This window comes from Colletes latitarsis, chromosome 5 (genome assembly GCF_051014445.1).
Source record: "Colletes latitarsis isolate SP2378_abdomen chromosome 5, iyColLati1, whole genome shotgun sequence".
Lineage (NCBI taxonomy): Eukaryota > Metazoa > Arthropoda > Insecta > Hymenoptera > Colletidae > Colletes > Colletes latitarsis.
Window position 1 is genome coordinate 28180321 of NC_135138.1, and position 25283 is coordinate 28205603.

Sequence of the window (25283 nt, forward strand, 5' to 3'; positions counted from 1 at the left end):
CCATAAAAGGATACACAATAGAACAACCATTTGACCGTGCAAATCGTTGAATCGCCGTTGAAGGAATGCATTCTGAATAAAATGGAATATTTTCCTTTAGAGCTACCAGTCTTACCAAATTAATCGTTTTATGGACATATACAGGGTGTTCGGCTACCCCTGGGAAAAATTTTAATAGAGAATTCTAGAGGCCAAAATAAGACGAAAATCAAGAATACCAATTTATTGATGGAGGCTTCGTTAAAAAGTTATTAACAATTAAATTCAAAAATTAAAAAATTCCAAATCGTTCTGAAAAAATTATTTTTGGTTGCGGGGATCAATTACAATCATTTTTGGTGAATACACAAACCTCCGAAATCCTACGCACTTTCGAGAAAAAAATTCCAGTAAATAGACAAATTTTTCGACAGAATTAAAAAATTCCAAATCGTTCTGGAAAAATTATTTTCGATTGCGGGGGTCAATTACAATCATTTTTGGTCAATAGACATACTTCCGAAATCCTACCCACTTTCGAGAAAAAAATTCGAGTAAGTGCTGAAAGTTTTGGGTGAAAAAAAAGACTTTCGAATCGTCTTGGAAAAATTATTTTTAGTTGTAGGGGTCAATTGCAAGCATTTTTGGTCAACAGACATAACCCCGAAATCCTACTCAGTTTCGAGAAAAAAATTCCTTACCGAAAATATAATTTCTAGCCAAAAATATCTGCCCGAATTTTCATGCGAATCTTTAAAACGTCATAACTTCTGAACGGATTGGACGATTTTAATGTTTAAAAAAGCAAACTACGCGTATTTTGGTGGAGAATATGTTCAAATCGCAAAAATATTCGAAAAATTGGTCCTTGACCTCACAAAATGAGAAAAATCCCATAAAAATGGTTCAATTTTCAAACAGCCATAACTCCTACAATTGTGAATATATTCCAATGAAACTTTTTTCTGAAGTAGAGCTCATGGGTACCTACAAAAAAGTATTAGACAACTTTTCTGTAGGGTGTCAAACAACATTACTAAAAGTGAAAAAGGAATTTTTAAGAAAAATCGACAAGGGGTAGGTACTTAAATTTTTCGGCGAAAATGAAAAGTTTCAAATCGTTCTTAAAAAATTATTTTCGGTTGCGGGGGTCAATTACAATCATTTTTGGTGAATAGAGATACCCCCGAAATTCTACCCACTTTCTAGAAAAAAATTCGAGAAAGTGTGAAATTTTTCGACGGAAAAAAAAATTTCAAATCGTTTTGGAAAAATTATTTTCGGTTGCGGGGGTCAATTACAATCATTTTTGGTCAATAGACATACCCCCGAAATTCTACCCACTTTCTAGAAAAAAATTCGAGAAAGTGTGAAATTTTTCGACGGAAAAAAAAAATTTCAAATCGTTTTGGAAAAATTATTTTCGGTTGCGGGGGTCAATTACAATCATTTTTGGTCAATAGACATACCCCCGAAATCTTGCACATTTTCGAGAAAAAAATTCAGTACGGGCGGAACTTTAAACGTTAATAACTGTTTAACGAAGCCTTCATTAACAAATTGGTATTCTTGATTTTTGTCTTATTTTGGCCTCTAGAATCCCTCATTAAAATTTTTCCCAGGGGTGGCCGAACACCCTGTATACCTTTTCGAAAATCAAATTGCATATCAAATATAAAAAAACCGTCTAGATAGCATTGTATTATATCACAATTGAGTCAATAACAATTTAATTTGAAACCACGGACAAAAGCTGTTTTACGAACAAATCTAAGATTTTTATTTATCAACGTGATTATCGAGTAAATTTCCACGTGCTTCTTCAGACATTTGCCTTGGAACTCGCTGGTCGTTCCTTCGCCAATTGCTTTAATCTTATTCGAACGGATGACTTTAACTCGTTGCATAAATTCGATATTAGATAATCTTAATATTCGACGTTGCACAATTAAACGTGATATATGCCCATTAAGATGGACGCACGTGACAAGTCCTCTCTTCGGCAAATATTCGAAAACTTATCGATTTATTGGGCAACGAAAATCATCTGATGAACTCCCGAAGTTTTATAGGCCGTTAAAGAATCCCGTTTCAAATTTAGAACCGACGACGCGTCTTTTCTTTTCTTCGATTACACGTTTCTTCTTCTCTGAACTTCTCCGGAAATTTACATCGTTTTTAATTTGCAATAAAACGGCGCGCTTCGTCGACGCGCAGATTTTCGATATCGATTAAGCGCTGCGATACGTTACAATTATTCTAGGCTTAATGGGGATACTTAGAGCATTTTTCGAAAATGGCGGCAGTGATTAAGGTCCTTTAAAAATTCATCGATGAACGGCATTTTCCGTTATAACACGTTTTATCCATTTTCAGACATTCCAGTGAGCATACGCAGGTTTAGTAGGAACATCAAACATTTAAATCTTGATAAACGGGCAAGTATTATCCTATTGCGCTCTCTCGTTAAGGAACCGGTACCCTTTCCGACGCGATTTGCGATCGTGTGGACTCCGGTGTGGTTTAGCATCACGAGACTCCTGACTTCCCAGATATTTTTTCCTCGTTTTTGAAAACTGACAATCGACCAGGGGAACTCGTAAAAGGAATCGGAAAAACGCTCAGCAAGGGAAGCACTTAACTTTGATTCAATGTAGCTTTCCAGGATAATGTATTTAATTTTCACACATTCATTTATGCTACCTAAGGGTGATACGTATAAATAAATTCTAGAATACAGTGTTCGAGGAACTCTAGCGACTCCAATTTAGTCGCGTTTCGGTAGCGACAAGAAACAGTGGCTAAAGTCGACACGAATAGCCCTATTTACACTCTCGCTTAGTTTATCGTTCCGAGGAACCCCGTTGATTTTATGCAACGTCACACAGAGTGAACGGACAGCTTGCACATGTGTCCAAGCGCGTTAACTGCACCTCAGCTGTCGGATTATAGCGTTAAAGTATCCTCAGGCTCCGTCACTTTGAACCTTCCCGAGACATTAGTCACGTCGTCGTCATGGGCGAGTCTTTTTCTACTCCCGAGTTATCATCACCGCGATGTTCTTTATACAGGCTGCATCATAACACGTGGAAGCCATTTTTTGGACACAAAATCAACAAAAACAACGTTTATATAATCATGAAAAATACTAAAACTAAAATCCAGATAAGAGAGTAATCTTTTCCCTATCTTCTCGAATAACGAAACTCATTGTCACACTGAAACCACATTAAGGTTAGGCATACATTAGACACAGTGTTTCATAATCAATTGCACAGCACGCATTGTCGTCGACCGCAATTCTATCAGACACTTTCTTAAAATTTCCTCAACTTCTTTAAACTCCACTATAAATTTGTACAGATACAATTTCTGTAATTTTAAACCGTAAGAAAGTGCAATAAAAAAAAGTCGGTATTTTTGATCTTTCATAGACCATGTATCAGTACCAATGGAGTTCGTTCAAACGTTCTTTTCATCGAAAGAAACTCATTTTTTCGTAATCGAGAAGCTACCAAATAAACGGACGAAGATTGTAATAACGAAGAATAAAAAATAACGCTTACATCTGACTCGGCCAAACAGTTTTCCCAGCTGCGACACTCTGTATTTCCTTCGTGTGTCCAGAAACTAGGAAGATAAAGTGCCCGAAAGGATCACCATCGCCGGCGTAACATCGAAACTTCGAACTGCAAGGCACGTTTCTCGATTCCTCGGCATTGTACGCATTTGCCAAGTTTGGAGCGACAGATTCTTCGATACTCGAACGCGACTGATTTATCTCCACGCAACGAGAAACGTATCTCTGATCGACAACGATGCCTCTCGAGAGGCTAGACGACGAGTGCTTCCGAACGATCCAGCTGAATCCTTGATCTCTAGCTTCGTTCGCGGTTGAGCATATAATCTCTTTTTCACAATCGACGGGTTAATTTACGGTTAGGGTAACGTCAGTGTTTACGCCGATCGTTGCTCAAAGGGAACTAGAGACACGCTTTAAACAGGTGCATTAATAAGCACGTGTCCTTTTTCAGCATCCCGGCTCGCGAGCTTGTAAGCAATTGGAAAAAAGAAAAGAAAACGCTGAACCCGAGGTGGAGGACCGGTGTGCGGCACGAAGTGGCCAGGGTCAAGCGGTCGTGTCAGACGTTGTCTCCTGCTGGTTCCAAGGCCGGTCGTGTCCCTCCTGCGACCGATAAATAATCGATTCGCGGGATACAGCTGCACCGAACACCCGTAGGCCAACCAAACACGCGGTTCCGCTGATCAAAAGTACCGCAAGTAATAATATCTCATTCCATCCTCGTGTCCCTCTGTCCTCTTACGACAAACGGATCTTCATTGCGTCAAGATTCCGCGAGCAAGCGCGTTTCGTATCTCGCGGTCTTTTTCAGCGCGATAACCGTGTGCTTCGCCGTGGGAACTGTTACTAAAACGGTTTGCGGTCGCGCAAATTCAATAGAGCAAACACGACGGGCCTGATAGCGATCCTCACGGGACGCCAAATGGACTAACAGCCGCAATTTATTTACCATTTTTGCAAAATGATCTTCCCGGCTCGTTGGATCCCATTGGCGACGTCGTCGAACCTGGTGTTTACACGATAAGCAAATTATCTCATTTTCTTACATTTAAGTGAATTGTCTGTAAGTTTAACTAATAATTGTTTAATATATGTCAATGTAATTATTTGAAAATTTGTGTAATCCTCCCTTAGTTCATTATTTTTAAAATGCTTTAAAGTTGATTTCTATTTACCTGATAAAAATCAACAGTAAGTAAAATAATTCAGTTGAGATTGAGGGTCCACCTAAGAGTTAATATTTTGAAAATAAACGCGTTTAAAGTCGAATAAGAAAACTATTACAAAAAGTTTGAAACGGACAAAAATTTCTTTCTGCTTTTTTTATCGAAATTTCAAGCAAGCGAACCCACGATTTTTACATCGTAATGTTTGGACGAATCTTCCCTTATGCTTATGGTTGTTAGCCAACCCTTCGGATCGCGTTAAAAGGTTCGAGGAGTTCGCGGCGAATAAACTATGAACCGTTCAGCGACTTAGTACGTGGCAAAGCGTTTCCCGCCGCGGAGTATCGGCGCTTATCAGTCCCGGTTGGCCATAATTTCACGATTCCTGTTTCGTAGCGACATTATCTATCACGGAGCAGAGAGGCACGCTCGGTTTCGAGGATTCATCGTTGTTCGACGAAGGTCAGGGTTCATCGGCGCGGGGATCGTCCCCGTTGACTCGTTTTCTAGAGGTCGAGAACTCGCCGATCGTTAATCAACGAGTCGTTATCCGACGGTCGATCGTAGAAGGCGCACAAGTAGCAGCGTACTCCTACGAGTAAATGGGGACACCGCGAGGAGAGCTGCCGGCGTTAATTGCCCTCCACCGTCGATTACCGTAAATCGTGTTGTTCAGTGGGCTCCTTTAATGAGAAAAAGCCGCGGGATAGTCGGTCGATCTACAGGAGCTAAACCGAAAGCTCCGTTTCACTGTGACTGTCTGACGAAAGTGAGAAGACAGTTTCGCGATCGTCCTAGCTCCATCGTTCCAAACTGTAAACGATAGTTCGTATTTTTTATGATCGAGCTCTCTCCCTATTTGGTCGTGTATATGTACTGAAACGGGAAATAACAAAAAAGAAAACTTCGCTCTGAAACGTGTCAGTAATTTTGTGATACCTAAATGTGCAGAGGAATTTCACGTCGTCTCTTAGGACATACAATATCATCGAGTGGTTTCCGTCTTTCGTTTTAATTTACATACGCGTCGGTCGATATAAATAAAAAGTACAGTTGAGTCTTGCACAGTTCTTAATTATGCGGCATGCGAAAACGTCGCCTCCCGGCCTGAAGTTATCCAATTACAAGAAACGATCGCGTTAGCTCGATCCTTTTTAATCTCCTGTCTCAGCCTCTACTAATTTATGCCCGGATTTCGCTCATAATTTTTCATGTTTTCAGATAACGATCTGATTTTTGTTACACAGGCACACTGAATTATTTGAAATTCTTCGACACCGGGTTCGAATTCCTGCACCTAACAGTTCCGCTAATAGATTGTATTCTTACTTCGTGACACTTTATGACGGGAAAAAAGTAATTTTTTTAAAATAATTAATGATTTTCTGAAATGTTGTCTTTCGAGATTTTTCTCGATCATCTTTCGGTTGCAATGGAACTGTGTCAAGTGAAGTAATAAATAGAAGAGATCCCGGTTGTACGTGCATATTAATAGCAAACGAAGATTGCAGCCCGAGCATAGAACAAACAATTTTTCCGCGGCGCCATTGATATGACTAATGCGCGCACGTGCAAGTTGTAATTAATATCGGAATTGCGTGCATGATCGGATGATACTGGCTGTTCGAAGCAAGGTTTATAGGTCTCAAGAAGATTAAGGTCACGGTTGTAACGCTGGGAACAATGGGACTTGCTTAACATTCTTGACAATTCGAATCTGAATTTTCATTAAGGAGATACGTTGATCCCGGTGCCGAGTAAAAGGCAGCGGTTTGCTGGAGTTAAAAGGATCGTTTGAATGATAATTGCTCAATGGAAGCAGTAACGGAACGACTGGGAATGAAGCTTTGTGCACGCAAGCAGCTGCACTTCAAGCTTAGAAAATTCAGTAATACACTATTATAAAAATGTGATTTCCCCTTGTTACACTGAACGTAAGCTACCTAGTCGATGTTCGTGCTTAGAAGAGTTAACAATTATATTAGAAATAGGACAAGGGAATTTAATTCGTCGATCATTTTTATCGAGAATGATGTGAAAAACGGATTTGATTGGAATTAACTGATTCGCAATTTCTCAATTCAAGAAGTACACAAAGTAGGAAAAATACTTATTAAAATAGGTGTAAATACGTATATATTGTTCTGAGTTAGATATATATTTTTCTAGCTGACCCAATAAAATGTGATCGAATTTATAAATGTCTTCTATCCATTTTTTCTCTGCATGTGACCTCTCAAAAATTTTTGACAAGATAAATTGCTTTGAAAAAACTGCCTTACTTCCCAGGTGTTCCAAGAGAATTGTTAGGAACGAGATTACACATTCACGAAATTGTAAGGTATACGCTTAGGATTGCGCGATTGCATCATTACTGCAGTGGTTCGTAAGAGTCTGGAAATAAGGCGAGACGAAGTTACGAGGTGGAATCTCTATGACCTTTTAGGATGAACTCGTAGACTGGGAACCGTGAGCACACTACTGGTCATGCATACGGAGACAGTTATGAAGTTTTAAGTTTATACTTCCATAATTCCGCATAAAGGATAAACACAGGTACTCTGTCTGAGTAAACGATGCAATTATTCCCAAAGAAAACTTTACGTTGTTATTTACAGCCAGTTACAAAGTTCTGTGGTTGCGGTAACCAAAAGAATGCCATTCTTGTAACGGACGTATCCTCCGCAAAGTGAACCAGTATCTAATTATGGAAAGTTAATAACTAGAAGGGTAATGAATACTAGAAAAGAATTGTAAGTGAGTTTAAACGAGCCATCTACAACGGGACTCTTCGCTATTACTATTCGTAAAGTAAGAAGATGTGACAAATAGTTTGTATCTCTTGATTATCACAAATTTTAACCAATTTGGAATAAAGTCTTTCCTTAGTTGCATCAAAAATTATTATTATTATGCTTATACATGCGCTGATAATGTATGCAAATGTGGTAGTACGTATCGAATGGTTGGTTGTAAATTATAGAACGTTTAAGTGCATCCTCGGGTGCAAGTCGAAGGCAATCATGATTTCGATCGGTATTGTGAGAATCCCTCGTTGTTAAGCGATGCCGTGTCGTGCACACAGTTCGCGCCCATGAAAGTTGCATACCAAAGAAGTGGAATGCACAATCGATGACTCTGATCGTGAGCAAATTGTTGCAACAATATATTAAAACTCAATATAATTGATATGATCTTTTTTTCTTGCTCACCGATAAATCAGAATTAAAGTGACGATGGCAACACGTTTTATATTTTTAATGCCGTCTGATTTTCTAAGAATGACTTTAAAGCGTTGAACATTTTACGAATTTATAGCGACATATAACATTCGTCTGTCATAAGATATTTGAGAAAGCTAAAGGACTCTTCGAAGTGGCGTTAGTATGTATAATTGTCTGTGAATTTCATACAGAGAATTCGTTTGTGGAATAACTCATTGCCAGGCATAAATAAAATAACGTATTAAGGTAGAAATTACGATGGAGAACAGTATCTATGGTGCAGCAAGGAAATTACAGCGCTTGGTTATGGAATATTAATCCTTTCGCCACGGTGTGCATCAAATATAAAGCGATATATGAATGCACGAAGGGTTCTGTAAGATCGTAGGATATCACGACTAGTAATAATGTTCCTGTATATACTTTTCTCATGCGAACGAAACTGTACTTTGTAAATAACCATCATCCGTGGTATTGCTATTAAATTACGCACATGTTATATTTTTAACAATCGAATGGCGGGTTATTTCTGACCCACGCTTACAAGTTTAGCTGATGGACTGTTGAATCTCGCGACCGCGTTCGACTTAAATATTTTCAAATCGATTTATCGGTCACTATACTCCGGTCAGTTCCGTGATAGAATCATTGATTTCAGATCCTGATATGAACGTGCAACGATCACTAATCATTGCAGGGGTTGTAATCCTCGATCATTCTGATATTACAAGGCAAACCTTAATAGACGCCGCGAAGCATGCACGGATCTCGTGGCGGTCAGAAATCACGAAGGCATTCCATTATTATTCATAGCTTGCGATCGCTGAATCACGATTTACAGATTATCAAGCATCGAGCAATTCCCTTCAAAGTGTACGTTAGCAACGTAAATATTAAACGGTTTACTTAATTAAGTACATTCCGTAGTAATCGAAACTTGAAACGGAATATTCGCTTTTTCACTGGATGCAACAATACATCCAACCATATATATCTTTAATTCCTATTAATGATTACTATTATTTATATTATGCTTCAACTAGATCTGGGATGGGTAACGAAGCTTTCCACGAGCTAGAACGCTTCTTCTGGCTGTCGAGTTGTCGAAGAGACACAGCTACGAGCCAATTAATGTCAGGAAGATGCGACGAGTAAGGAGCGATCGCAAGGCTGCGCTCAGAGTTGCAAATGGTGGGAAACAGGACGAGGATAAAATTCGTAATTTAGTTGAAGAAAAAATTAAATTCCAGTTCTAAAAGTGTTAACGTATTACAATAATATTAAAATACTGTGACCCGTTGGCCACTGTTAATTTGTATTTTTACCGGTGTCCGTCTGCGCCCTGGTAACATGGCTTTGCTTTCGGATAGCGTCGAAGAAAATTACATGCTCGTTCGCTCGGGGCTCACAATGGCGCGATTAAACGCGTACGCGAATATTTATTGCCGTTAAAAGGCGACAAGGTTTACGGTTACGAGCAGGATGTTCAGAATTGAGAGATTCGTGTGTCGTAACGAAAGGAGCAAACCACGTGGGAGACGCGGGAACGCGAATGCTAATGACTCGAGATGATTTTCTGAGGCTTGAAGGTCATCAGTTGAGGTCAGAGCGATGCAGGAACATGTGGTGAATGGGGATCGTCTCCGGGTTTGAATGGTTCAGTATCGGCACCATGCGATTCGCGTTTATCTGGAGATCGAACATGGCTGCAACGATGAGTAATGGAAAACAGACGACGCATGTGTCTGACGAACGCGAGGCTGGTTGTGCAACTCTTTTGCGAAGCAACCTTACGAATCATCGTGCAAGGCGAGGAATATTCTGACAGTACGAGTGAGAAGAGAATCCTTAAACGGCGGAGAGATAAAGGAATCGAAGTTTTAAAATGGAAAGTTAAAGACTTCTCCAAGCCGCTAACCTTTATGATTTCTGACGAGATAATGAAAACCTTCCCTCGGTGATTAACGCAGAAAGAGTTTCGAATTTTTATACTACCTGTACTGTTACTTACAGATCTCTTGGCAATAATTCTTGACTGATAGAAATTAAAAAATATCAGATCGTCAGGCACGAACTTAATTTTTACAAAATAAAGTTAAGGAATGTTATTATAAAACCTAATAATTTAGAGTGAATTTTACAATCGATCTTTCCAGCTAAGATATCAAGAATTCGATCGAATGCAGCGTATCACCGAGCCGTATTGCTGTTTTTCTCGCGCGTTCGTATCTTGTTCGTGCATCGAAGTCTCCGATCGCCTACGCACCGTCCAGCGCAGCGGTTTCTCGACGTGTTTTCGCGATTCTCTTGATCCTAGAAATTCGAGATCGATGAGGAGCGTCGGTGCAACGGTCAAGAAAGGTCACAGAATCCTCACCCAGTGGCAGAGTGAATATATTTCATGCCTTCGCCTATTTATCACTCGTTACTCGGAGACCAAGCAATGCAAATCCGCGCGAAACGCCAGTAATCGGCAATTTACAGCTATGTTATCGGGTTGTAAGCTGCAACCTTACAAACACTTTTCATTCTAAATTTTCGAAAGGGGATTTTCTATAAAATATGGGTATAATATTTTGTTGCAAGTTAAGGGACAAGACTACCTTGACTAGTTGCAAACATCGAAACTTTTCTATCTCGTAAATTAGTAATAGTTACTTCATGCACAGTAATAAGACTACTTAAATTCGTACGTGTTGATTAATCGAAATAATGTTCCAACATTTTTCAGTACAGTTTTCTTGGTCCTCGTCTCGGTCTCCATCTGTTATTAATCATTTCGAAACGTTTGCCAATCAATTACGATGTTTAATTGGCAAATTTAGGAGACAGAACGGTTGTCTAATCGGATTCACTGTTTCGTGTCGTGATGAATAGACCCCGAGGTGTAGCGCCTGGCGCGTACTAAATCAAGTCTGCGCGGATTATAAAGCATGCAACGTCCATGCTCTCGCTGTGGCGAAGTCGCTTAGAAACGTGCGGCACGAGGACGATTTGCTTCAACAGCTGGAGCAATCATTTCCGATGACGCGGTTCGATTGAAAACGGTACGTGCGCGTAACCGCTGGCTTACTCGCGAAAGAACGGAAAACACAGCGACAGCATGAGGAGCAGAGTTCGAAACGGAAAGAAAAGTTGCGACGACGGATGATGGGTCTCGCTCGAAATTTCTATTCGAAGTTGAGGATCTTGCAAGAAAACAAGGTTCGTTACAGCAGATCCTCGACAGATTCGTGTCAACAAAGTCTAAAAGGGGTATTCTACTGTAAACCTTTCAAATATTTTATTGATCAACTCTAATATTTCTTTTACTACTATTCCCAACTGACTTTCGGACGTGATCGGTTTTAATCCCTATTTCAAGCCATGATTCTTGAAATTTTTGTGTTCCACCGAGAATATTATACTAAAAAAACAAAACCGCGGGAGTCTTTGAAGCTTAAAAAACAAAAGATTCCTGAATAACACAATCACAAGTAGGAACTACGTAAGTTCCTCTTGATTTGCATTTACCACTTGCACATTTAAGAACCATGTGTCGCATATTAACGTTTATATTTTCCGCGATAACTTTGCAGAAATGCAGACACCAGACGCAACTTTCGTATTTATCTGCGTAATTTCGTCGATAAAATATTCGCCGTGGACCATTGCGTTGAAGTCTCATCAGCGTTTCTACTTGTACATCGCAACATTAGCTACTGGCGAGGTGAAGGTTCAAGCTAATGATATACGTGGAATAATGCATGCATTTCGTGCATCGTGCTGGAAGGTGCTACTGGTTAACAGCAAGGTATGATGTAAAGTAATTGAATTATAATTAAGAAAAAAGTTGAAACACAAGAAAACTAATACTTTTTCGATAAAACAGTGCCTTATTTCGTACACATACACTGCAATAATCTGGTTCACTCTTAGGCGGTGGCCAAAAACTAATCAAATTTATGAATGGAATAATATTTATTCAATATATCAAGAATGTATCATGTTAAGTATTATGTGAATCCAGAAGCAAGGTTTTCGAATTTAATTCGAAGAATAATTTACAAAATATTAATGGTCAGTGAAACGAAAGTATTAGGAATCGAAGTGTATTCCATTTCGGATTCTGCTAGAGTAAAGTAGGTCACGCATCGCTGGGTAGGTTAAAAATTAGAAGATTCGTCATCGAAGTAGTATCGAAGGATTGTTAAAATCCGATTCGGATGATCACAAGAGAAGCGGACAGTCATAAAACGTACACGTACACTGTACCGTTACAAACTCGATTCTCAAATATAATCGTGCGGATGGGGGATCGACGATGTACTTACTGTACCGATGTACACCATCGATACGCTTGAATTTCGATTGTTCTTGCAAGGTCTTCTTCAAAAATCATTTGCAAAGAGAGGCTTGGAACACCGTAGAAACCCTGCTTCGGTAGTGGAGTCTCGATTAAGTAACAGAATTTCATCGCAACGAGCGAGCAAATAACTTGATTATGATTTGATCAGAGAAAATCCTGAATTTTCAATATAATCATTTGTAACAGGAAAAGGTACGAACGTGCGTGTACGTGTTCGATTCGATTGCTTTAAATTGAAAAAAAGTCCCTGGACGTTCGTTTCGATTATCTTTAATAGAAAGCGACTGTGCACGATGAGAATATTAAAAAGGCCTACCGTGAATATCATTCACGCAGATATGAAGATCCTCTCGGAAGGTAGGCAGGCCGTAGTTGCACTGGCAAGTACAGGTGGTGTTGGGATGAACGAGCCCTGCCGTCGAAGGACTACGCGTGTAAGGGCTGGCTGTCCCGCTGCTAAGCACCGTACAAGCTTCCATGCAGGAACCTGAAGATTTATTTTCGGAAAAATTTTCAATATTAACCCTCCATTAAACGGCGATACAATTTATTTTACAATCTCAGAAGCCTCCCTTATTTCCATCGACTCAGGATGGCGCGAGTAACTGTACAGACGCGAATGCGAGACAGAGACGTTCCGAACGTGAACTTTAAAGACGAGAGAATTCACGTACTGAGGAAAACGGCACGTATAATCTGGCCAGGTGAAATACAGCTGTCAAACCGTTGCATCGCAATTTCATGGTTAATCAGCCGTGAGCGTTTTTCTAGTCGGCCTTTGTGCTCGACGGCCACGCGCGAAATCCTCGACTTTTCTTTTTCCGCGTCGAGTCCCGTGCGTGATTTCTCTCGAAATCGCGAGTCACGATCGCGCGATTCGCAGTTTCGTTCCCCGGTAGAGGAAATAGAGGCACTTTTTGAACGAGTTACGAATCTCGAAGCTCGACCGTTCGCGTACCGATGATTTAACCGTTGAAAGAGCGGCCAAGAAACGACGACAACGACGCTCTCGAGAGATTTATAATCGTTCCTCCTCGCCACCGCTTACCTTCCAGGGTGAAAATATCTCCATCGGAGTGCCTGATGACCGAAAGCTCTTGACAACGAGTAATTTCGAGAACGTTCAAGCAGCCTGCCAGGACGAGAACTAGAAGACGCATCTTCCCCACAGCATTCTGAAACAAAGTGCAGGGAATTACTGTAACTTTTCATGGCGCTCGTCCAACGAGAATGACAAAGAGGTCTGTTGTCCTGTACTGTCGCGAATAAATCGACCGTTTCTCTCCTATTTAACACAATGGTGTTACCGTGCCTCGGTGAAACGTCGATTAAGTTAATTAATAGAGAAACATATTCGTTGCGATAATTCACTTCTACTTGTTGCTTTTCTTTAACGAATTTATTCACCAAATAGAAATGAAAATCAAAGTGTTCGTAAAAGAATTATTATGCATATTAATTCTTAAAAAATTAAGAAATTGTATATTCGATTTAGGATTTGATACTTTAAGTTCAAAGGTATACTATATTTGGATATAGAGATGCACTTTTTGTATAATAAATTTTTGTTTCTTGAGATATACAAATACATGTTATGTAAAATGTAATGCAAAGAAGTTGTATTATTACGTACCAAAAAATTATCAATAGGAGCTTAAAAATATGTGTTTTAAAGTACAATATTCTCTTAAGTGTCCCAATCTAGAGATTAGTAAATTTTGTAGGTGTGATGGACATATGTTTTAAAGTGTGAACAGTATTAGCGTAGAACTTGTAATATTATAGACACATACATGTTTCAATTTATGTTCTATTTATCGTTTTACTGTATATATTCTTCTGAAACGCCTTTGATTTCGCTTATCTTCTACTTCGCTTGTCTGAATAATTTAAAACACATAAATTGCGATTAACATGTAATCGAAAGTGCAAAGATCGTTTAATTCAGTATAATTCGCATAATCAGGGGACAGTTGCCAAAATCGTTCCCACTTAAGATAATATATCTTACATCCTCTATTTGGTACTAATTTGTACGCAAATTAATATTGAAAATTTTACCTTGACACTCAACAGACTTATTATTACACGGTAAACCTTTTAGTAAGAACAAATTAATTCGTTATAAGTTTCTTAAATAAGACAGTGGAAACGTAAAACTTAACCAACCGGTTTCCTAAAGTAGTAGGAAACATTGTAGTGGTACAAGTTTGAAATCATGATAATTTTTAGAAAAACATTAACTATTATAATAATGGTAACGTCTACGTAAAATCACTTCAAATTATTCTGCAATAAATTCATAGAATAAAACTGCGTTGTAACATTTTTATAAGCTATATTTAACAAAATTGTATCAATTGTATTTGAATATTTAAAATGTTGCGTACAAAACGTAATATTGTCTCTAAATTTGTTTATCTACGATTTCTATTACTCAGTTACTTTGGCAACGTTAACTTATCGATTTTTATACGACTTTGGAGGCACAACCGTGAAATTGTTGTAATTAGAAGGTGGAAGCAGATCGGGCGTAGACGACTCCACTCACTAGAACCAATAGCAGTAATTAATCAGTATTAAAAGTTTTAAGTTTGTTCTATTGGGCACCGACTTCGCGAAACATAACTGTCTCCGTCTCTTTAGAAACACGTTTACCTTGCTAAAACTCGCATGAAATATTTCTGTAGCATTAAAAATCATTGCTGTCAGCGATTCTGAACGATAAACAATTACCTGCTATCATTTATAACCCGTTTAGTGTCGGTTGCGTTGATGGTGAAGATAGTTTTGGTTCGAAGGCAAGCAAAGGTGGAACAGACGAAGATTGAAGAGGGGACAAGTCATGCTTGGCAAACAAAATTAAATTTATGGAAGCAATCTGAGATCTCTAACTGACCGACTAAGATTTTTATTTGTTCCGATTTATGTATTCGCGGGTAATTGATGCTTGCACGAAGAAGGTACGGTTAACGGTGTTGTTATTATTCAATTATAAATTATTCACCATGTTATTTCGTTTTTTAAGTATGCGAATAAAGTCGTTAAATAGAAATAAAATAAAATAGCAACCGAGTAATTCGATTAGGTCATCGCGCGCTCGGAACTAAAATTCACGCGTAATCGAGACTTCACGGACGTATGCCGCGAAAATTACAGTGCACGGCAGCGTGGCCTGCGATGCATGTTACTTCCGCAGTCGAAAAAACAACCACGAAGATTCCTTTTACAAGGTGGAATCATATCTCCGCGACCGCGTGTTCTTTGCAAACTAGGGACGCGTGGAGGCGCGTTTCGAGCAACCAGTGGCGCGTTACCCAGGGGTCGTCAAACTTTTTCTCAAAAGGGCCAACTAATAAGAAGTAATATCATCAAAATATACCTACAAAGTTCTAAAAATTCTTAGGCTATTCCGACTTAGACATACACATTTTTAAAACTTCGTCTTTTTGATTGTTTTGGGGATAACTCAAAATCTACTGTCCACCCCGATAAATTCTAAACTATAGGTTTCACAAACAACCTGGGTAACAGCTAGTTACATACAAGATACAGAATAAAATATATACAATTTTTCTATCACCGACAAAATATTAGAATCAAAGAGGCACCACTGCTTGCAGACATAAATTACAACGTTCGATGTATGTCGCGAGCCGCGCGTCAGCGTTATGCACAATCGAGCCGATGGCACGCGTGAGATAAGCTGACCATCGAGGAGTATGAAGAAGCGTAAGAAGAGGCGGCGAGAATGCCATCATCGAGATTTACCGAAACTCGTCTTTTCTTGCTGCTTCGTAGTCCAACGGGACAGCGCTTAGAACGTTGCAATGATTTTCTTCGTGACTGTGGAAAATGCATTTCTCGTCCGGCGAGAAGTTCCTTGACAAAGGTTATGTGTAAAAATGCACCTGGGATGCGGTATATTTCAAAACCTGTTGCAATATAGTAAAGGTCCGATTATCCCTGCATACTTGGAATTGAGTCAATGCCGGAATATCAAATATAGATAATTGGACTATACTTAGATATCAAGTGATAAACACGAGGAATATCATCACAGACGAGATATATATACGAGTAGACCTTACATCTAATGTCCACTCTTCTGGGGATCTAAAGCCCCGTTGCCATTTTCGTGTCACTTGCAACATTACGTTATATTACAAACATTGAATTTTCAATGACGAACTTTTTTCTGAAAAGTGGGTAGGATTTCGGGGGTGTGTCTAGTCACCAAAAATACTTGTAATTGACCCCCTTAGTTAAAAATAATTTTTTTAGTATGATTTGAAATTTTTTTTTTCGTCGAAAAATTGAGGCACCTACCCCTTGTCGATTTTTCTTAAAAATTCGTTTTCCATTTTTAATAAATTTGTTTGACATCCTACGGAAATTTTGTCTAATACTTTTTTGTAGGTACACATGAGCTCTACTTCAGAAAAAAGTTTCATTGAAATATATTCACTATTGTAGGAATTATGGCTGTTTGAAAATTGGACCATTTTTATGCGGTTTTTCTCATTTTGCGAGGTCAGGGACCAACTTTTCGAATATTTTTGCAATTTGTACATATTCTCCACCAAAATACGCGTAGTTTGCTTTTTTAAACATTGAAATCGTTCAATCCGTTCAGAAGTTATGACGTTTTAAAGATTCGGATGAAAATTCGGGCAGACATTTCTGGCCAGAAATTATATTTTCGGTAAGGAATTTTTTTCTCGAAACTGAGTAGGAATTCGGAAGTATGTCTATTCACCAAAAATGATTGTAATTGACCCCCACAACCGAAAATATTTTTTTTAGAACGATTTGAAATTTTTTTTTCAACGAAAAATATAGACACCTACTTCCTGTCGATTTTTCTTAAAAATTCGTTTTTGATTCTTAATAAACACAACCATAGGTAATATATTAATACAATTTGTTAGTAAAAAATAAAATATATAAAATTCTTACGCTTTATCTGTCAATTGTTTAATGTCGACGTCACTGCTGGATGCATGTGGCTGTGACTTCTTTGTTTATGTAACATAATCCATGACATTTACCTAAGAACAGTCATGATAGAACGCTACTCTATCCATCGATTGCATCCCTTCACTAATCTATACTAATTCCAAAATTGATGAATCAATTGAAACATCAATAAACTTTATTTTCTATCGAAAAGTAGGTAAATCGTGAGATTCTTCGAACAAACCATATTCAAATAACAGCTTTGCCTCTTCACTTATCAAATATGTCCAGTAATTCGCGGCACGCTTCGAGAAAGGGATACTTCCGGATGCTTCGCGTTCGCATGAAGAAACGCGCGCCATTCCTTGTATCGATTACTCAGCTTTCCTTCTTTTAATTACTCTCAGGATTGAAGTTTCCTTTGCGTGGCTCGCCGTACGTGTATCTACCATTGCCTTCTGGCCCTTCGTTGCGTATCTGTCGAAATTTACAACTCGATTCTACGTTCTTTACGATTCCATTCAGGTCTGTTCTACGGGCTCCTCTGACGTTCGCGATCCGACGATCGCCTTTGGCTTCGAAGAAACGCATAATCGACGGCAAACTCGCGAGCTTCGGTAGCTGGTAAGTAACCCGTCACATTTTATTCCCGTTCTCAGATTTTATTGAATACCAGTAGGGAAAAGTTGCTGCCACTTTATGATTATAGTAGGTACGAGGTTCAGCGTGCTTCGAAGTACGAATTGTCAACGAGAAAGCTATTATAATGATATACGCCACGCGTTTAGCGGGATTTGCACCAGCTGATTCCCAGTGCATTATTTCGCGCGACAGTGTAATAATTTACGATCGACGGATTGCGTTCTGCTTATCAAAAAGTAGTTTGCATAATACGTTGATAGGCATTGGACAAATCCTGGTGTCGAATGACGCGCGTTAAAACTACACCGTCGTTGAGAAAAGTCGTCTATCTAATAAAAATTTATGCCCGGGCCGATGTAAAAGACAAGACTATTAGCAGTGAGTGTACAAAAATTACTTTATTCAATTTTAATTCGCTATTTGCATCGATGACTCGGTTCTGAATACGACTTCGAGAATATCCTGATGGAGACAAACTGAGAAAAATTCTGACGGTGAAATAAAATTACAAAAATGTATACCCTCACAAATTTACTTCTAATTTTGGAATTATACCTATGTATTGTACTATCGTTGAACATTTGACAACACCAACAAGACGAAATTGATTACTCGGTGTAAATTTGATGTATCAGAAGACAGTTCTTCGTGGAATTAATTCTAACATCAAAAAATAAGTTGATATCTTTCACTGGAACAAAAAATCTTGTTAGAAAGAAAAGTAAATTAAAAGTGGACGTTTTAATGTATGCCCCGTCGACTTCTACATGTAGTTTGCTTCTGTACACAAATTATACTTTTCAAGATTTCGGGCGAAACGATTATTTACGACACGTTGCACCTCCGTCAGAGTGGGGCGCGTACGTCAGTTTCAACGAGACGTGTGATTCACGAGATGAAGTGGCGAACCGGTTGTGCGATTAAATAGCACACAATCCAGTAGGTTATTATTTAGCCATATTATAATTTCTAGAAATGGATACGACGCAACGAGTAAAAAAACATTTACGGTCGTAAGACTACGAGATATCGAGATTTTTGCTAGCTCGTTAACAGTGCAAAGTCCTCGATAACGCGCTAAGATATTAAAAAGAGAACACGAAACGCTTAATAATGATTTATGTGGTTTAAATTCGAGTTATTCTGACTTGCTGACCGTTTTGCCAGATTCCTTGAAATTCCATACGATCCTTCGCGGCGAGCGTAGTCACGGATACGCATGATGAATGTAGCGCAACGTTGGAGGCGTTTTTCGGACCATAAATTATATGCACAAACTTCATCGCGTATGTACAACTCAGACAAGATGGTTGTTAACAAAAATTTCCGGACCACTCCGCGAAATTATTCGAACGCAACTTTGAAGGTAACGCAATTAAAATTGCAAGTTTGTTCGAACAGTTTATGACAGTGAAAGGACATTTGTTTCCATTTTTTGAAACTAATTACAAGGTCTACCAATATAATCGGTATTTAACGTCGAGAGTAGTTGAAACTCCTTCGAACATCATAAAAGATTGATTTAAATCTTCGCATTAAAAAAAATACGGTCGACTAAAATTTAATGTTGGTGCGTGGTGTGGAATCCTTGATACATGTACTATTGGTCCATATTTCTTCGCTGATAACATCGTGAATGGTCAACGATATCGGAATGCCTTGGAATTCACGCTACCCTCTCTATCGAACGATGTCCCGCTTCAGCTACGATGCAGTTTAAAATATTTCCCAGAGAATAAGATACTAGGTCGTAAAACTCAAATTGTGGCGCAATGCATAACGGAAATGTATAGAGAAAAATAGTTCAGCACGCAAAATCTCACGCCTTGACCGCCTTGTTCGATTAAAACAGATTCGACTTTTGATATAAAAATAAAAACACAATTTAAAAATGTAAGGAAGAGAGTAATAAAATGTTTATACGTTTATAATAGAACGTTTGAACGCTTGTTGGGGTAATTTCATATCGTAATGTAAGCAAGAAATATTCAAGCGGACTTCAACTTTTTCCTCTATCAATCTTTTACAGCTTGTCCCAGTTTCCGTAATCGATGCGTATAATGCTCTAGCAACGTGGAGATTTCAATGCTTCGCGTAGCCGCATAGGCGATGAACGTATTCGCGAGAAACCGTCCCGTTTGCGAATACACGTTATTAACCACTATGCATTTATACAACGGGAATCAATGCATTATAAAACCTGCACAAATTTAGACACACCGCGTACTTATTAAAAATCTAGCTATTTATTAAGGGATTAAATACAGTTGTCCAAATCGTACCTTTTCGACAACTTTGTAATTACTGAATTTGAATAACACAATAACCGCAATTTAGATTTCAGTAGATGAAATAACCGAGTAATGAAAATTACAGACAACGAATGATAGTTGTAGAATGTAATAGACACAAAATATTTTGGTAATATACTTCTGACCTTTTTTAATAATCAATCAGAACTTTCTTCCTTCCTGGACACGCCTCGTAAAGCACCACGCAGAATGAGACGTTTTGTACACTGGTCAGGAAGCTAGGAATTATAGTAAGTAATAATTCCTTACGAGATTATCGCTACGCCGTCTGATTGCTAAACGGAGAACCGCAATCGAGCGGTCTCGATGTTAATGGTCCATGGTCCGACAACGGTGGAACCGGAATCCGTGCAATTAGCCTGCATTTTCGCGGACACTTGTCCACCCGATGATAATCGGCCATGTTCGCTGGCAGCGTGCAACATTTCCGGCTTATAATTCGAGATTATGCAAAGCGAGCAGGTCGCAGATGAGCGCGGATGAAGAGCAGATCACAGCACGAGATCGTACGTGACCGATTGCCAAGCGGAATGTCGCGTTCTGTGTCAAGGTGGATACAACACGGGAAGATTGCATCGTCGTCACGAATCGCTTGGCAATACGGGATTTGTCTCCGTTTTCGGATCAGCCGACTCACTGTTTCGTACGATCTCCGATTCGTCACGTGTTTGGGGCCACTCTGGTTTAATAACATCCTAACTGAATCGTAGAAGAACTTGTTATATTACAATAACCTTTGAATTTGACACTGGGAACTGTTCCCCGTAAAAGCTGAAAGATTGTAGGTATAATAAATCTCGAGAAAAAACGGTATTAGGATTCTACGCGTCACGGTCTTAAATCAAGATCAAAATGAATAATCGATTCAGGGGCTGAGAACGCACAAAGTACACAGTGGACTAACGAATTCTTCATAGCACGTTTCATGCCTTCGTCTAGCACCTGTCGATCGACCCAACGCAAAGGCTTCATTAAGAAAACCTATGTTCTATATATCATCTAGGAAGATTACACTTTATATAATCGGCTATAGGTAGTACGAGAATGAGAAATCGCTAAATGGTGTTGCATAAAGACTTTAATCTTCCGATCGAGAGTATATATTTATGAAACTTGTTATTAATGTTCACCATCAATATAGTTCAATCAACATGTATATTCATCTTGCGGAGTCTTCCTAATCGTATTAGTTAATTAACGTATTCATTCTACATCGGCGATTGCAGCAAAAACAAAACAGATAAAACAATTTACGTCAAATTATCTGTGTACCGAGAGTTCACTTACTCGGATGATTCATCGATCTTCTTATCGAAATTGAATCGCTCTCGATTGAGGTGAAGGATCTTTGCATGTAGACTTGTCGATTGCTCTAATTATTTTCAAACAACCGTGATTTGGCGCGCTCGAAGACATAGTTGATTAATTGGTACCGGTTCTCCATGAAATATATCTGTTTGCTGTAATTTTCCCGTCGAAGTTGATGCTTTCTAAACGATTGGTATCTTTCTCCATCAAACTATCAGGATCGTTTCTTATGGTTTTACGATTTGCATCGATTTCAAGTGCTTTGTTAGCTTCGTTTAAATTATTAGGACGACGATATAAGTTTGTAGATTATCGATATATAACATAGGCGTGTAATATGACGAATTAAGCGATAACAAATGCACTCATAAATTTTTAATTCGAAAAGTGTGATACAAGTTTTCATCCTGTTTGGTGAGTTACATCCAAACAAGATATTCAATATTGATTTAACTAATATTTAATAACATTATTCTGAGAAACGTTACATAGAGAGGGATCATGAACTCCAGTAGGCTGCGTAAAAAAATGATGTCCGTGAAAAAGAAAGATTAAGGACCACTGCGGTGGCAGATAGAATCGCAAACGAGATCATTTCCGGTGGATGGAATCGCAGGACCATTTGGCAAGCTACTGTGCAAGACTGCGCAATAGTGGTACATGAAAGAGATCCATCTCCATCCTACTGACGTTTTTCAACCGAGTCTGATATCGTAAAGAGAATTTAACGGCACAAGATGAGCACACACGGTTGAACACTCGGGCGACTGACGCCCATGAAGAGTTTAATTTATTTTCGATCCAACACGATAGATAGTTGCAACAGAATTTACGAGAAACAAGAGAGGCGATTTGGCAGCAAGAGAATTAACGGCGATAAAACTGTCATTTTTGACTATCGAAGGGCCGAAACAACCGTATTACGATTAATTTATCATTTTACATATAATTTTATAGTTCCTGGGTAGCTGCTTCCACCTTAGTCAACGATCCACCGCAGCTCTTTCACGGTAATGGCGGATTCCTTACTAAGGACACGTTACACGTGAATTCTAACATTCGATTTGATTATGCGTTCTATAAAAGATAATAGAATTGTTAAGGATGACGCGATACTGTCGAAAAAGGTAAATAAATTGTAAGTGATCTATTAAGACTTGATAATAAGGAATGAAGGAGGCAAAGAATGTTAAATAAATCAACATCTGTCATTACATCAAATACGCAATTTTGTCTAAATCCACCATTAGGCATGTCTGATCTAAACGTTCTTCAGATTGCTAGATGTCCAGAACCAATAGGAAATTGATCACGTTCGATAGAGCCAACGATCGATTCTCGTCACAGAAGATACGTGTCCCTATTCCGCGTCGATCCCTTTAATAAGAGACGAACCGTCACAAATCCATGAGTGTAAGTTTTCGAAATCGAACCGTATCGTAACACGCAACGTAATTCGTCGATGATATCGTCCTTTCTATTACATGACTTCTTTTATATTCTCTATTTAAAAATGGTACAATATTAATTCTATAAGACGTCTCGCTTTTACTATTCCATTGGATATTAATATTTTCTCTAAAATTCAAATAACGGGATTCGTTGTGCGCGTGTACCGTTTCCGAATAGCGTACGATAAAATTTGCTCGCGAGACTGTGCTTTGTCAATGACAGTTGCATTCCGAGTTTGAAACAATCATAACTCTGGTGTCGCGAAGATTGCCAACGATTATGAAAATTTGAATACATGGACACTTAATCTATCGTGAAACATCTTCCTCATTCATCTACCCGCATGCAACGCCAGCGTCTCTATTTCACAAAGTACGGTTCGAGGACTGGTCATTCTGGTGAATATTTTCTTCATGGACATGTATTAATAGTCCTTCCAAACTAGCGTGCATTACAACGTTATTAAAGGATCGTTTCGCAGGAATTCTTTAATCTTTAGACCGTTAACCTTTGCAACCAACGCGTTGATCGCAATTACGTCTCGATCGCCGTGTTAAGTAATGCTATGAAATTACGTGACTCGTGTTGCCCCTAAAACCATTGTTTCCAAACAATTCTTGTATGCGTAATAACGGTGAATATTCATAGCGGAATAAGCAAGTACCGTTAAACATTTTATTTTTTTAAGGAATTTCGTAACTAAGCGTATGGACCAAAATGAGTCAAAATTAACCATAAATGTGGTCAAGGGAATCTCGTTGTTACTAGCACTGCTATTGTTATTATTATTAGTATTATCAACCTCGTCTTATGCATATAAGTATAACGTTACAGAAAATACTATAAAGTTCGTTATGTTAGGAATTTCTATTTTTAGAATTCTCGAGTTTCTACTAAAACGAGCGGTGATTTACATCGAAATTAAGAAGAAATTTGTAAATCGGATACGCTTGATGATAGCAGTGACGAATATTAACAAGTTTTTTTTCTCGTTAGGTACCAATAACTTCCAATGGACGGTCTTGTCCGTCGATAAAAATCTTAATTTTTTTCAACTTAATTGAGAGAATTTAACGGCGTTTAACGCAATTCCGTGAATTACGATCGATTGAATTCAGAAAGTGGAATGTTATTTTATTAAATCATGTGCTATAGTTTATAAAATATCGATAAAAAATCTATCGATACCTGACACTTCCAGAAAAAGAATGATTTGAAACGCAGGAACGGAAATATATTAGCCAAAAAACAATTAGAACGTCCCAGGAACACATTAAAGATACCTCTTTATAATTGGGCTAATATTAGCCCAAGCAAAAAACATGATATTGATGAAACACCTTACCGATCGATATCTAATTCGACACTCAACATTCCACTATTCTTTTATTTTTTGTATAAAAAACCAGATAACATAAGTTATGGACGCCCAGAATAAGGACACGAAAGAATTTCTTGTAGAATTATTGTTCCGTTATCTATGTCTCGTTATTTCGAATGACCATGCAAGAGGGGCGTAACAAATCTCACGAGCCAATAGTCACGTAACACCGTGTTAGATGGATCTCGGTTAATTTAAACGTGAGAATCTATTCTGATAATTGTCGTTCTATAATCCAAGCTAGTAATTTGTTAGCTCGTTAGAAAATTAATTAATAAGATGTCAGTTCTTGGTTCCCAACCTTTCAAATACGACGTCCTTCGACATTTGTCCATATATTTTTATGTTTAAAAATTAAATTTTATCATCTAAATACCATGTAGGAGATATCTTCGACGAAATTCCTTAAAAAAATACTAAAATTGAAATGTCAAACTCTATCGTATCGCTTCAGATTGAAAGTTGCGTCGTACTTGAGGGGTTAAAAAGTGAACGATAGTGCAAACTGTGACAATCATAGCGTGTAACCTCTTCATTTGAAGTCTAGCTGAACGAGTTTGGAGCGTATTGAGTCTGATGAGACGAAGAAGGATCTGACCTAATAAAGTCAAACGGAAATGCTTCGACTAGGTAAGGTCGTGACACGGGATGAGCAACGTATTTACTGTTATAGCTTTCCTGACATGATGCTCGAATTACCTAGACACGGCGGGTTCGCTTCGTTTATGAAGATTTAGGACGAACTATTTTTCAACGAACACGAAACGCAGTCTATCTGATCTGATTTCACCGTGTTTGTCCGTAGAAAGTGGCCGTTAACTAACAAGTTGCGCTTATTCCATTTGATTCTGGATTCTGGGTTGATTAGCCTTTATCGAGGAGCACATTTTCGTTTTCGACCGAACACTTTCATCACAGAATATTTCACA

At 38.5% G+C, this 25283-nt stretch overlaps 1 protein-coding gene across 1 annotated transcript in view; it reads right to left on the reverse strand.

Moving 5' to 3' along the window:
• LOC143341964 (uncharacterized) overlaps nt 1-25283 on the reverse strand; it is a 208775-nt gene that overhangs the window by 145593 nt on the left and 37899 nt on the right. Inside the window, exons 2-3 of the mRNA XM_076765411.1 lie at nt 13349-13475; nt 12617-12787 (exon numbers count right to left, since the gene is read on the reverse strand). Coding sequence (XP_076621526.1) covers nt 12617-12787; nt 13349-13460 — 283 coding nt within the window. The 5' untranslated portion in view covers nt 13461-13475. The remainder of the gene's footprint in view (nt 1-12616; nt 12788-13348; nt 13476-25283) is intronic.